The sequence below is a fragment of the Carlito syrichta genome, unplaced genomic scaffold (genome assembly GCF_000164805.1).
Source record: "Carlito syrichta isolate Samal-C Ts95f unplaced genomic scaffold, Tarsius_syrichta-2.0.1 Scaffold63716, whole genome shotgun sequence".
In the NCBI taxonomy this organism is placed as follows: domain Eukaryota; kingdom Metazoa; phylum Chordata; class Mammalia; order Primates; family Tarsiidae; genus Carlito; species Carlito syrichta.
Window position 1 is genome coordinate 334,681 of NW_007007812.1, and position 13,312 is coordinate 347,992.

Consider the following 13,312-nt stretch of genomic DNA (forward strand, 5'->3'; position numbering starts at 1 on the left):
AGAGGCTAGGCAGTTAATGTAAATGAGAGAAATGGGTAAGCATGAGGCTTTAGGGAACGTTGAGGACTCTAGCATGAGCCCTGTGTAAAGGGAGCAGCAAGTACTCAGTACCAACCAATTATTACCAGGTTGGAAAGCAACCTAGTATTAATAGATCTGATTTCTGAAGAGAAGCTGGGCTCTGGGTATGTAAAAATTTCCAATTTTGAAAACCACTGTGCAAGCCAAATAAACACATTACCAGAACCTATAAGATCCCTGGCCCTCCACGTTGTCACACTGACGCCCAGGAAATATAAACTTAGGAATGTGGTGAGGCAATTATTTATTTTTCTTGCCTGACCTTAGTCACATATTAGGCTACCAACACTATAAATGCGAACTGGTCACCTACCAAAGGACAGAATGAATGGGCTTGATAAAGCATTGATAAAGGGTTCCTAGGTGTCATGAAAGAAAAGGAACTTAGGAAGTCAAAGAGAACATAAAGAAGTCAGAGACATGGAAATCAAGAGGAAATGTCCAATCCCTGTTTGGGAAAAAATTCAAAGTATGAGGATCTTCCCCAAAAGGATAGATTTGGACCTTCTGGAGAAGGGAGAACAGACCACTAACAGATTTTATCATGGGGTTCAACTCCTCACAGGCCTACTGAGGTAGCTACCCAGGTAAAGTAAGTAGCACTTGTTAAAGTGCATTCCACCAAATATTAAAAGGAAATTCACAGGAACATTTAGGGAGGTGAGGGTCGATTACCAAATACACTTGGAAAACTCCAAGCTAAACATAGTTATTTTATGCACAATATTGCAGAGCCTTTAATATAGATTCTAACCTACTAAGAGCTTGCAAAAGCAGGATAAAGTATTTAGTTTCCCAGATTTACTAGTCACAGAATCCCCTCACCTCAGAGCATCTTAAGAGAATGATCTTTTACTCAATTCACATTGGTTTAAAAAATAAAACAAAGCAAAACAAAAAACCCTGCACTGGAGACAGAAAGAAGTGCACATACACATATAACTTACAGACTATTTCTCCTGTCTGCTTGTGGGCATGGGGGCAAATGACACATGTGGAAGAATCCAGGCTAGTATCCCTAGTGATTCTTGATGTCTTGGGTAGAAAGCCGAGGCATGTGGTAGGGCAAAGGCAATGCTTTAGTTTCTTCCTCAGCCATGAGTCATAAACTTAGAAGAAACAGGCACATATGGGTAAAACAGAGCTGCTCTGTAGCTGATCTGGGAACGACTGTGCTTCTGGACCATGGATTCCAGTGCTGGAATGAGAGGCCCCTGGCAAGGAATTGGGAGCTTATCACATAAACCAGGAGGAATATTTTTGGCCAGAGACTTGAAGACCAAATGGGAGAGCTTTAAAATGAGACTTAAGGGGGATAAAGCAGAGTGTTCAAATGAAACTCCAAAATCACAGCCCACAGAAGGGCAGCAGGTGCGAGCTAGAAACAAGAGGTGTGGCCAAAGTAGTGCCAAGCAGTTCTCCCAAGAAACTGGCAGGAAGGCACATTGAGGCCACATCTACAGCTGGGTTGAGTTTGCCAACTGCACAGTGAGAGGGGCAAACCGAGCAGGGCATATTCATTAGGGGAGACAAGCATGACCTTAGAGAATCCAGGTGGAGATGACAAGTTCATCTACATTGCAACCACTGAAATGGGCGATAGGAATGCATACACAAGTATATGAAGTCACAAACGTCAGAGTGGAGGCAAAGTAGGGAGCATATGGAGGAGATTTTCAAAAGGACGAAATAGAAAGGATTTTGCTGGCAGCATCTACTACAGTCTTCTCAGGCAGAGCGAAGCTCTGGCTGATGCTTTCCTATTTAAGATTTTTAAAACTGGCACAGGAAGAAGACGAAGTAGGGAAGGGAAGGGGGTATTTATCCAGGCATCTGCCCCATCTAATGAACTTTTGGCTTACCTTGCTAGCAGTTTCATGACTGGGAAGGTAGGGGGAAAAGGAGAGAACTACTTACTCTGGACTTATTTCCAGACAGGAGCATCTAACTGGTTGATAGTGTGGAAGGCACAGGAAACTTAGGAGGAAATAAGCAGACTGTCTTGGAGTTTTGTCATCACAAAGAAAGACATAGGAGCATACTTAATTGTGTGCTCTCTATGACCCTTCCCAGCTACTTTTCGCTTTCCCTAGCATCTCCAGTCCCATCCTAATAAGAACCCCAGCCCAGACTTCAAGGTCACCACCAGGGTAGAAGAATCTCCATATTTCTTTCCCAGGAAGTTGCGGAAAGCAAACACCCCCAATCCAAATTCAAAGGGAAAGATGCACTGCCTGTATTTCTAGTTGGAACTCAGAATCCATGAGGTCGCTAAGCCAGCTTTATACATGGCAATAGCGTTCTGTTGGGTCTTTGAGTGTATATCATATTACTCATATATATATATATATATATTTACACACACACCATATGTATTCTTAATTAATATTCCTGTAAGGTAGGTAATATCTCAATTCAAAGATGAAGAAATTAAGAGACTAAATGACTTGCCCAAGGCCACATAGCAAGCAAATGACTGAACTGTGGCTTGAATTCCGACCTTTCTGGCTTCCAACCAGAGCTCGTTCAGCTCCAGCAAGCTGTCTCCAAAACTTGATTATATTTGGGGCACCTACTGGATTCATTGGCTCTTATGGGTTAGCCTAGGAACCCAACCTCAACATAACATTGTTTCTATGGGGAAATGTGCTCAGAGTGACAAACAACTGGCTTAACCATGGAACTTTTGTAACCTGACCTATCATAAATTGGGCACTGCCTCGTGTTCAGAAAGGCCGGCTGTGAGAGTCAGAGGAAAGAAAGCTCATTGAGCCTGCATCCCCTCCCCATAGACTTTGTGGTACCGTTCCAGTCTAGCTTTGCGTTTGCCATAGCACAACAGTCTCACACATCTACAAAATAGCTACCACAGATGTGAGGAATCAAATGAGGGACCCTTTGGTGTATAAAGCAACCAGTGCTGTTCAGACATACAGTAAACACTTGGGAGGTGGGAGCCGAGATTATTCCCAACAGCTGGGGGAAGGCAGGGCTCGGCTGACTCCCAGCACACCTGGCAATTACAGTAGGTGAGGGCGTGGCCTGCTTCCAAGGTTTGCTTCTGCTGCCCCAGACAGTCCCACATTTTAGTCTTGGTTGAGCAGGCCCAAAGAAGTGGTCTTCCTCAGCAAAAGGTTCAACTCCAGCAAGGCAGCTGCCTCCTCTAGGTCTCCAGGGCTCATGTTCTAATAAGCCAGCCTCACTCTCCTGTGTCTTAACTGTCCCCTCCTGCCTTTGGATACCAGCTTCAGGGACTGATGGGTGTTTGAATGCTGGTAAAGCACAGCTAAGTCATCACTACAGGAATACACATTCCTGTCTGCCTTTCCCCTTTCCCTCCAGGCAGGGATTTCTTTTTGTCTCAATGTTTGACTTCGCTCTCTAATAACTGCCAAGAGCAAGCTTATTCAGTGCCCTCCAGCCTCAGCCAAATCGGCCTGAAGGGGATTTTCTTTCCACAAATAACTCTTCAAAGGGAGAGAGGATTGCTAAGACACAGCCAACTGTAAGACTTTCTTTCTTTCCTTTCTTTTCTTTTTTTCTTTTTCTTTTTTTTTTTTTTTTTTTGCATGAGGGAAGGGAACTATTTTCTCCTGGAAAGAACAGATATTGACTGGAAAACCACCCTGGAGACTCAAACTCTCAGGAAAGGTAGCCCCTGACAAGATGGTTCTTGACCTTGCTCACTTCCCAGCATTCTCTCCTAAGAGTCACCCCCAAAGCTATGGCATTCACACCACTGTGGCAGTTCTCTGGCCAGGTTGCTGGGACTTTGGAGAGCCCCTGTAGCCTCAAAGAGGCAGTGTCTATAAGCATGTTCAGTGATAGTGAATCATGAGTCTCAGAGAAGCCTTCTTGTTGCAGCCTGTTTGTGAGTCCACACGTGCACACGTGTCCACGTGTGCTGCATTGGAAAAGGATCCAATTTCAGACTTTGGCAGGCTTTTTGCTTGGAGTCCTGCCCTTAGGAGGAGATATTGTCAGGTGCCAGACAGAACTTGAGAAAACCTATCAAAGGAGAATGTGTCCATAGTCCCCAGAAAGAAACTGTCTTATGTGGAAGAGAGGGTCACTGTTCAGAAGCAGTAGATTTGGGAGGGTGGGAGTGGGCAGAATCACCCTTGAATGATTCTGGGCCCCAAAAAATTCTGGGGTGCAAAAGTCACTCTAAACATGAGACTTGTGGGTTTGGCCCTTGCTACTTTGGGGCAAGAGTGAAGATCAGAGACCAATGAGGGAGGCTCAGATCACTGACTTGATGAAGAGTGTCACAGAGTCTGGGGTAGCCAGAGCCAGCCAATCTTTTGCTGGGAGCCCATGGCCATACCTGGGTAATCAATGTAAGTAAACCCAGCCCGCAAGCATGAATGAGAATGTCCCATAGCTTTGCAGTCACTAGCTCTTGTGACTTTGGTCAACTTTTCCATTTCTCTCAGACACCTCTAGGTTATAACAATGGGAACCAGGTAAGAGATTTGAACTGGAAGTCAGGAGATGGGGTTAGCATTCCAACTGTGTACCTCCCAGCTACATCATCAAGGACTGATCTCAGATCCCTAATATGTACCATAAGAAGGCTGCCATGACTTAGAAGAGAACCCCTGGTATACAGTACTAGTTCTGTGTGTGCCCTCTTCCCATAGAATAGTGCACTATAATATGTAACTCAACATTAAAAAAGAATAGTGCACTATTTTTATTTATCCCTTCACCCCTCCCATGGATGCCCTATAGAATAAAAATTTGTCAGTCATAAAGCTGATTAATCACTTGTTTTCCCATTTTTATTATTTAACATCCATTTGCCATTCAATCACTGTCTCTGGTTACCAAACTGCAACCAATATAATTTATTTAATTCCATTTCACATAAAAAATAATTTAACCCATTCAGTCTTTATTGTGATTAAATTCACAAAGATTATTCTACATTAAGAAATACTGACAGCAACTTGCAGACTCCATTTTTACTTTGAAAGACTCTTTGGAACCCATGATGGCCAAGAATCTCTAAGCCCCAAAGGCCCCTTAAGTGCAAACAATCTGTCACCTGTAATTTTAGTTAATTTGCCACACATAAAAATGATTTAAGTATCTTCATAGGTTATTAAGAGGCTTCCATAAATACACAATCAAATATATTCTATCAAGTTTCTCTCTCCTTTCTCAATCTTTCTTTTTCCTTAAAACCCTTCTTGAGAGCTCCCCTCTTTCTTGTTCTCCATGTTTCTGCCCACCCCCTTCTGGTCTCTGGTCTCCAGTCCTCCCAGCATTCACTACCCTAGATTTTCCTGAGTGCCATGAACACCAGTCTTGTCCCAAGTATGGAAATAAGCCAGGGAATACCTCGCCCCTTGAAACCAAAATACATCGAGCCAACACAAATCTGTTGGCAGGAACAGCAGGCACAAGAGTCACATTCAGCGTACAAAAACAGCTATTTATAAAGCCTCCTTCCTGATTGCTGGGTGTTCACTTTCCCTTGAACCAAAGGGGCCACTGCCCCCTTTTGGAAAAGATGATTCCATCCGCAGTTCCGTGCCTGAGTGTCACCGAGGGTCCATTCTGATGAGCAGAAAGAATAGGGAACAGCATGAAGGGTGGATTAAATGTGGTGACAAGCTTTCTGATGGGCCAGAGCAGCTGGCTATGTGGGTGACACAGATGGGTTCTGCAGCACCTGTGTGGTGACAGTCATCCTGGCTTTAGTGCGAAGCCCACCTACCTTGACTTTTTTTTTTTAACTCTTGATGTAAACTTTGGATAACACAATTACTAAACCTGCAAAGGCATTTGGGATTCAAATAATGTAGAATGTGAATAGGTAAAGTGCTCACCATGCTACCACTATCAATCATCCCTCAATTATAATTAAACTCCAGTTGTTTTTTCCCTTTCTGTGTTTCTATTATACATGTTTGATTTGCTAGGTTATTACTTACCTTAATAACCCGATATTCATCTATTATCTATAATAACATTACCACATCCTAGAAGCCCAAAAGTGGTATTAAGAAATCATTGATTTTGCTTTTTAGTTGAGATGAATCTGAAGAAAATGTGTAATTAATGTATAGAAATGTCCTGTTGGCTAGATATAGTTTTCCGAGATATGTAGTTTTTGGTCCACACTCTTAAAAAGTTGAATTTGTTGCCAACTCTAATAATCAGGAAATTTTTTTTTTTTTTTTTTTGAGTTGGAGGCTCACTCTGTCGCCCAGACTGGAGTGCAGTGGCTGCTCCCGGCCATCGCAGCCTCGACCTGCTGGGCTCTGGCAATCCTTCTGCCTCAGCGGCCTCAGCCTTCCGAGTAGCCGGAATTACAGGCACGCGCTACCACACCCAGCTGATTTTTTTGATTTATTGTAGAGATGAGGTCTCGCTGCCCAGGCAGGTCTCGAACCCTCAGGCTCAGGCAATCCACTCACCTCAGCCTCCCAAAGGCGCGGGATTACAGGCTGAGCCACTGAGCCCGGTTTTAATCAGGAAATTTTTACATTAAAAATATATTTATGGATTTTCTTTCAATAATGTCAGCTCTAGTAATACTTGGGCCCACACTTCTATGTGTTAGCGGTTGTGGGGCACATGGGTCCTCCCATCTTGTTTTGTATTTTGTTATCTCAAGTTGTCCAGGGAGCTCAGAGAAACCTTAGAAAGCAGTTGGTCCAAGCCCTTCATTTCTCGATGAGGAATCTGAGGCCTGGGGCTACCAAGTGACTCTTGTGGTGTCACATGCTTATGTGTATGATAACTGGGGCTGGAAGGCAGTCTCCTCACCCCTGCCTGCTGGTATAGCCTAGCCTCCGCTAAATCATTCTGCCCCACCCTCTGCACAACACAGAATCCCATTTTTGTGGGTAGCATCTATTTAACGCTGACACGGAAGGCCCAACTAACCATGTGAGTCATGAGCCACTCAGGGAACCTGATTATCAAAGTCCAAACCACAAAGAGGAATACCTTCACTTCAAGGGCTTCTATTTTGAGAAGTAACTGTAGTGTTCTCTGTGTAGACTTCTAAGCCAAAGAAATGTTTTCATGTTTTGATGACTTCAAAAGTCCATTGCCCTTAAAACTTCCTTGATTCTCAGAAAAGGGTCCCCAGAAGCTCGGCGTGGTGGAGCGAGCTGAATACGTTGCCTCTGCTGGTAAAGCAAATGCCCAGCAGCTAGCTGAGTTTCACTTGTGGACATCCTTGAAACAGGCTATTCATAGCTGTCAGGATGATGATTGATTCCAGCCCTAAATTGCTGACAAACATAAAAGAACATTTTTAGTTAGTCTCATTTTTCCTCTCATCCATCAAAAGAAAAGATTCAACTAACTAGTGTGCGATTGGTGTTATTTTCTTATGAGCCAGGGGAAAATTAAGAAAAACCAGAAATAGACCCGATTCATGGTGTCACTACTGTTATTTGCCATCTTTTTATGTGGCTGAGAGTCCCTCAGAGCCCAGTTGAATATCTTCTGCCTCAAGAATGGGTTCACCTGGGTTGCTTGGAGCCTAACAATGAACCTGGGAGTTGCGTAGAAGTGGAAATCAGCCTCAGAACAATGGGTTAAGGATTAGTCATCTCCAGCTGAAAGATGATTATGAGAGGGAAAGAAATGATGGGCCAAAGACAACTCAGGAAGAGAGATGCAGAAAAAAGCACTCCAGCAGTCATTAAAACATTATTAGTCTTATTTTCTTCAAAAAGTATTGGCCACCTGGGAGAGATTCCCACACTATTCTTGTCCTTACCCCTGCAGCCATTGTGGAATGAGTCTTCCAGTGACTATGTCTCCTAGCAAAGGAAGAACTGTTATTGAGCACTTACTGTACATTCAACACCTGTTTGATGCTTTGTGTTTGCCATGTAAGCTTCACAACACCATTGGACATAAAATAATATTCCTATTTTGTAAAAGGAGAAACAAAGGTTTAAAGAACTGAAATAACTTGCCCAGCCAGTGAGCAGCAAAGCCAGGCATGAACCCTAGCCTCTCAGCTCCCAAATGACGTGTCCTTATACAACAGAAGATGAAACAGACAAAATCCCAGTACCACATTTCTCCAACAAGGGATAAGAGCAATGTGGCTAGGAGATATCTTTAAAAAAAAAACGGGGGGGGGGGGGGGGGGGGAGGTGGAACATTGCATTCAGACTCTCTGGTTGTCAGGAAGAGTGAGGGCTATGTCTCCCACCTCAAATTGTAGAGTATCATGTGTCTGTAGGGTTTTCCCAAAGACTTTGGAAAGGTGATGGTGGTGGTGCTGTGCTGGTGATGGTGGCAAGAAAAAGGAGGAAGAAAAAGATGAGATGGAGGAGAATTCACTTCCATGGGTGAATTTCCTTATTTGTGGTAATAAGTAAATCTTAGAGGAACCTTCTTCTAAGGCTCTTCTGAGAAATGAAAGAGACAGTGTATGTGAAATGTTTGGCAGAGTACAAAACCAATGGACTGTAGGAATGGAATGTATTCACTTCTAGCCAAAAAGCAGCTGAGTTAAAAGAGGGGAAATGGAAGCATTTAGATTTTGGACACATCTAAAAACCACATCTCCTGTGGGTCAGAGGTTGAATGTCAGAGCCTTGGTGAAACTATTAAACACGTATAAGCTCTGTGAGGGCAGAGGTTCTGCATATCTTATTCATCACTTATTTCCAAGCCCTACACCATGCCTGGCCCACAGTTATGCTAAAAAATGTTCAGTGGGCAAGTGGATGGGTGGATAGATGGATGGAGGATGGACATATGAGCCAAAAACAAAAGTGCTATATTTCGGTTACAAAGAGGACTGCCAATGGAAAATCGATCTCCTGTGCCCATCTTAGGAAATGGCATCTGCCGTCTAGCAAGCTGTCCAAAATAAAAACTTGGATGTCACTTTGACTATTCTCTCTCTCTCACTCCAAACAACTGATCAGCCCTGTCAACTCCCTAAATTTTAGCTGTGACTCTCCTCCACTATTCTCCCCCAGTACTGCTGTCGCCGTCCTTGTACAGGCCCTTCCCAATTCTCTCCTGGAATTCTACACCATCTCCAAGCTATTCTCCAAGTCTCTTGTCTATACTCTACTTCAAAACTTCAAATCTACTCTCCACACCTAGAAAGATGATCTTTGAAAAAAAACATAAATCTGCTCAGGTCACTACTGCCACCACCTCCACCATTCCTCCCGTCCCCACACTGAAGGATGGTCCATGACTCCCTGTAGACCTTAAGATAAAGCCTATCACCTAGGCATGGCATTTCACCCTTCACAATCTTGCTCCTGTCTGCTTCTCTAGTCTTCTCTGGTCAACCCCTATCTTGAGTTCTGTATCCCCTCCAGTAGCAGGGCTGCAATCTCTCTTGTCTGTCCCATTACTTGGTCTTCCTCCTTTTCCTGGAATGCTTATCCTCTACCTTCTTTGTTTCCTTTCCACATCCTTCTGAACTCTGGCATCACCACCTAGAATGATTTCTCTAACCAGCTCTGACCTCACTAAGAAATGGATGTCCTTGCTCTATGTACTCTACTGCTTGGTGCGTGCCCTACAACACTATGGTCTACTTCCTATCTGTCCTTTCCAGGTGTCTGACTTATGGAATGCTGTTTAGTTCTTCATTGTACCTAGCACACCCCCTCTAGTCCCTGACACAATGAATGTTTGTTGAACTGATAAATACTTTTTCTCACACCCAACATGCACTTTCATAGACCCATATTAGCAATCAGCATCACATCTTTGGCCAATCATGTTACCAGTCAAGATAATCAGTCAAGGATTAGGATGTGGTCTACAACGCTGGAAAAATCGATTAAACTAGACATGAGGGGAACATATTTTTTAAGCAAAAATCAAGACACGTGATCTAACAAATATGATCGCATATTGTTCTTGCCCATAAAAATATGAATATATAATGTCTACAGCCTCACAAACTCATTTATTATTTTTGCCTTATTATGCTATCCAAATATGCCAACTAAAGGCACTGAAGTGATAATAGCTAATAAGAAAATAGTTAACATTCTTGGTGAGCCTACTATGCATGAAGTGTTATGTAGTGTTTTTGCTATCATCTTATTTAACTACTCAGCTGCATTTTGAAGCATATCTTTTTCTCATCTCTATTTTATGGATGAAGAAACTGAGGCTTTAAAATGTTAAATAACTTGTTAAACGTTACACAGCCAGCAATTGATAAGTAGGCTATTTGATCTTCTCAGTCATTCTGCGATACTGACCTAACCGTGACCTTTTCACCTTATTAAATCATCAGAAGAGCCACTACTGGGCAAAAATAGCCATGGCTTCTGGAAATTTTTATTAAAACTCTAAATCTACTGGCAGTAACTTTCAAAAGTCATGATTCAGACAAGCGGTGATATTTGAAAATGGAATCACAATGCAAGTCTCCTGGCTACAGAGATGCTCTTGCTGCCACAAAGGAATTCTGAACCTTAGCATTTATGACAGTCTGTGTTCTTCCCAGTACTTGGTCCTTTGTCATCATTGACTATTGAAAGTCACTGACCCTCGGCCCTTGCCTTGCTAGACTCTGGTGTAGCCGTGTGCTTTTTGAGCTATGGCTGTCTCCATGCTTCCTGGCTTTGGCCCCTCCCCCACCTTGGGGAGGTGAATCTTTCTTCCTTCTCTTTCTCTCTCTAACTTACTTTTAAATACACCTTTCTTTCTTAAAAAAAGAAAAAAGAAAAAAAAAGAAAGTCACTGACCCTCATTCTGCCCTCTCTGAAGAATCCTCTCCTTCAGGTTTAACCAGTTCTGTCCTTTTCCATGGTTTTCATTTTCCTGGAATCTAGAGCAATGCTTCTCAAAGTCCTGTTCACTGACCATCTGCGTAGAGATCACCTGGACACTCATAAAAATGCACATTCCTTGGCTCAATTCCACAACTATCTCATAGAATTTCTACAGATTGGAGCCCTGGAAGCAGCATTTTAATTACATTACCCAGGGCATTCTTATGAATACTAATGTTTGGAAATCATAGGTGTAGTATCCAGATCCTCATGACTCAAAGTATAATCCCTAGGCCAGCAGTATCAGCAGCTTGTTAGAAAATGAAGTATCTTTGACCCCAACCCTGAACTGCTGAATCAAATTCTGCATTTTAATGAAATCTCCAGGTAATTTATATGTGCACATTACTGTGCAAACAGAGAACCAGTGATCTAGAAGAATGTTTTCCAATATATGTATATATTTTTTTACATCATGGCATGCTGAGAAAATGAAAACATGTGCTTGACACACTGGGAATACAGATGAGAATGTCTGCCATGATGTTGGGACTCATACTGCCCCAGACCCCACCTGGCCACTCTGCGGACTGAGGAAATATCTCAGGTGTACTTGTGCTGAGGCACACAGGTTGATGCGCTGGTCTGCTGGAAGTACACCCAGTTTTTCTAACTTTGTTCATGAGGCATGCTACCTTAGACCTTGCTTTCTCTTATTTTCTTCACCATTTATCGTTTATTTTCATGCATACTAAGAGTCAGAAAAGCTATTCAGAAATCTTCATACAGTGGAAGAACACAGTCTCATCTTCATGTTCTCGGTAGACTCTTACAGAAATACAGAGAAAAGAGTTGTATCTGTTATTCTGAAATGTCATCTGCTATGGCCAAAGGAAAACTAGGAAGAAATAAGAGCTCTCTTCCCTCTGAAGACTGCTCCTTTTCCCTTTATCTACAAATCTGAGGAGAGAGGATTAGCAACGTGCAAGGTGGCTTCCTCTCTCCTGAGTGCCAAGGAGAATGTGAATCTGTTTAATCTTCCTTAACAAAATCTGTCAGCTCATAAAGTGGACAGGTGTCCCTCATCTTAGCCAGCCTCTGATAATGGGGTGACAATTGGTGTGGAAGGAAAGGAATACCTTCAGAAACACTTCCCGGTGAGACCATCTGACCAAAACCACCAAGTGTCAGGACACACCATCTGACTTTGCAAAAGCCCCCAGCTGTATGGGAACACCACTGATTGATTTTTTTCTCCTAAGGAAAATGTTGAAAAATGTTAAAGCTCAAAGTGGTGAATTCTTACTTTGAAGCAAATATGATAAGGACTGTCATGGCCTAAGCAAATGCATTCAAGGAAAGGGGAGATGATTATTGCTATCAAACAACTCACCTTTTTCCTTCTCTTTCCAACTTGCTGCACATCTGCATCTAATTCTTGCCACTCTGGTTCCCCCAGTCAGAGCCTAGTCAATGCAATACACATACTGACTGGGCACGTGTGGAACTGTCCCTCCTCTGTTCTAAGACGGTCCATCCCTCAAGTCTCAGAAGCTATATGATCTTTCCTTCATATCCTAACCATACCCAAAATAGGCCTCTGCCTGAATAATAGGAAGGACAGTTATCAGAGCATGCTATCAATGTTCACCACATCTGGTTTGATTTTTCATGGAACTCCTTCCTTAATGCAGATACAGAGGCAGACAGGTCTTTCTCTTGTTGGTGACCAGGAAGCTCAGAAAGCAGTTGGCAGTTCACCCAGGGTTGCCAAGATGTCTAAGAAATGAATGGATTTTCTCTAGGTTCCTAGCAAGAACAAAGGGTAAAAATTTCTATTCCTTGATCGACTAATTAACAAATGCTGAAAATGTAAGATTGGGGAGAGCTGAGGGCCTCCCGATGCAAATAGCTGAGCTATTTTACACGACCACTTCAAGTACGGAATATTGAGCCATCTCTCTGCTTTGTGGTCCAGGATGAAGAACAAGCTGTGGTACTTTGAATTTGGCACCTCGGAGACATTTGCCGCCACCTGCAAGAAACTCCATGACCACATTGAGTTGGAGGTAAGTTACCAAGTAAGGAGATGGCTTCCTGGACCTTGATTCTGTTCCTGGACTGTCACACACCCTCAGGACATATCTTCTTCTTGTGAGTCGATGTGCTGCTTCTCCCTTCTGCTCCCCAACACCTCCACAACCTCACTCAGAGAGCTCCAGTGGCCTGACCAGGGAGAACTTGGGGCCCAGAGTCACAGTCCATTCCTGCCCTCAGCCCTCCTCTCACCATGCTACTCCCCCCTTTTCAAAGAAGCAAAGACGCAGTCACCACCAGCACGAAGGAATGAGCTGCTATTGGGATAGAGGAAATATTCCAAGCCTGACAAAAGTCTGGAAACTGGTGGCCACAGGGCAGTAGGCATGGGGAACAGGGAGGTTGAGATCAGAGGTGACCAGACAATCCCCAGTTCACCTGCCTCCGTTTCCATA

At 43.2% G+C, this 13,312-nt stretch overlaps 1 protein-coding gene across 2 annotated transcripts in view; it reads left to right on the top strand.

Moving 5' to 3' along the window:
- The window catches only part of DGKG (diacylglycerol kinase gamma), a 212,003-nt gene that overhangs the window by 130,234 nt on the left and 68,457 nt on the right, over positions 1-13,312 (top strand). For both annotated transcript variants that reach the window (XM_021708769.1, XM_008051124.2), the window contains one exon: positions 12,799-12,889. In XM_021708769.1, the coding sequence (XP_021564444.1) occupies positions 12,799-12,889 (91 nt within the window). The remainder of the gene's footprint in view (positions 1-12,798; positions 12,890-13,312) is intronic.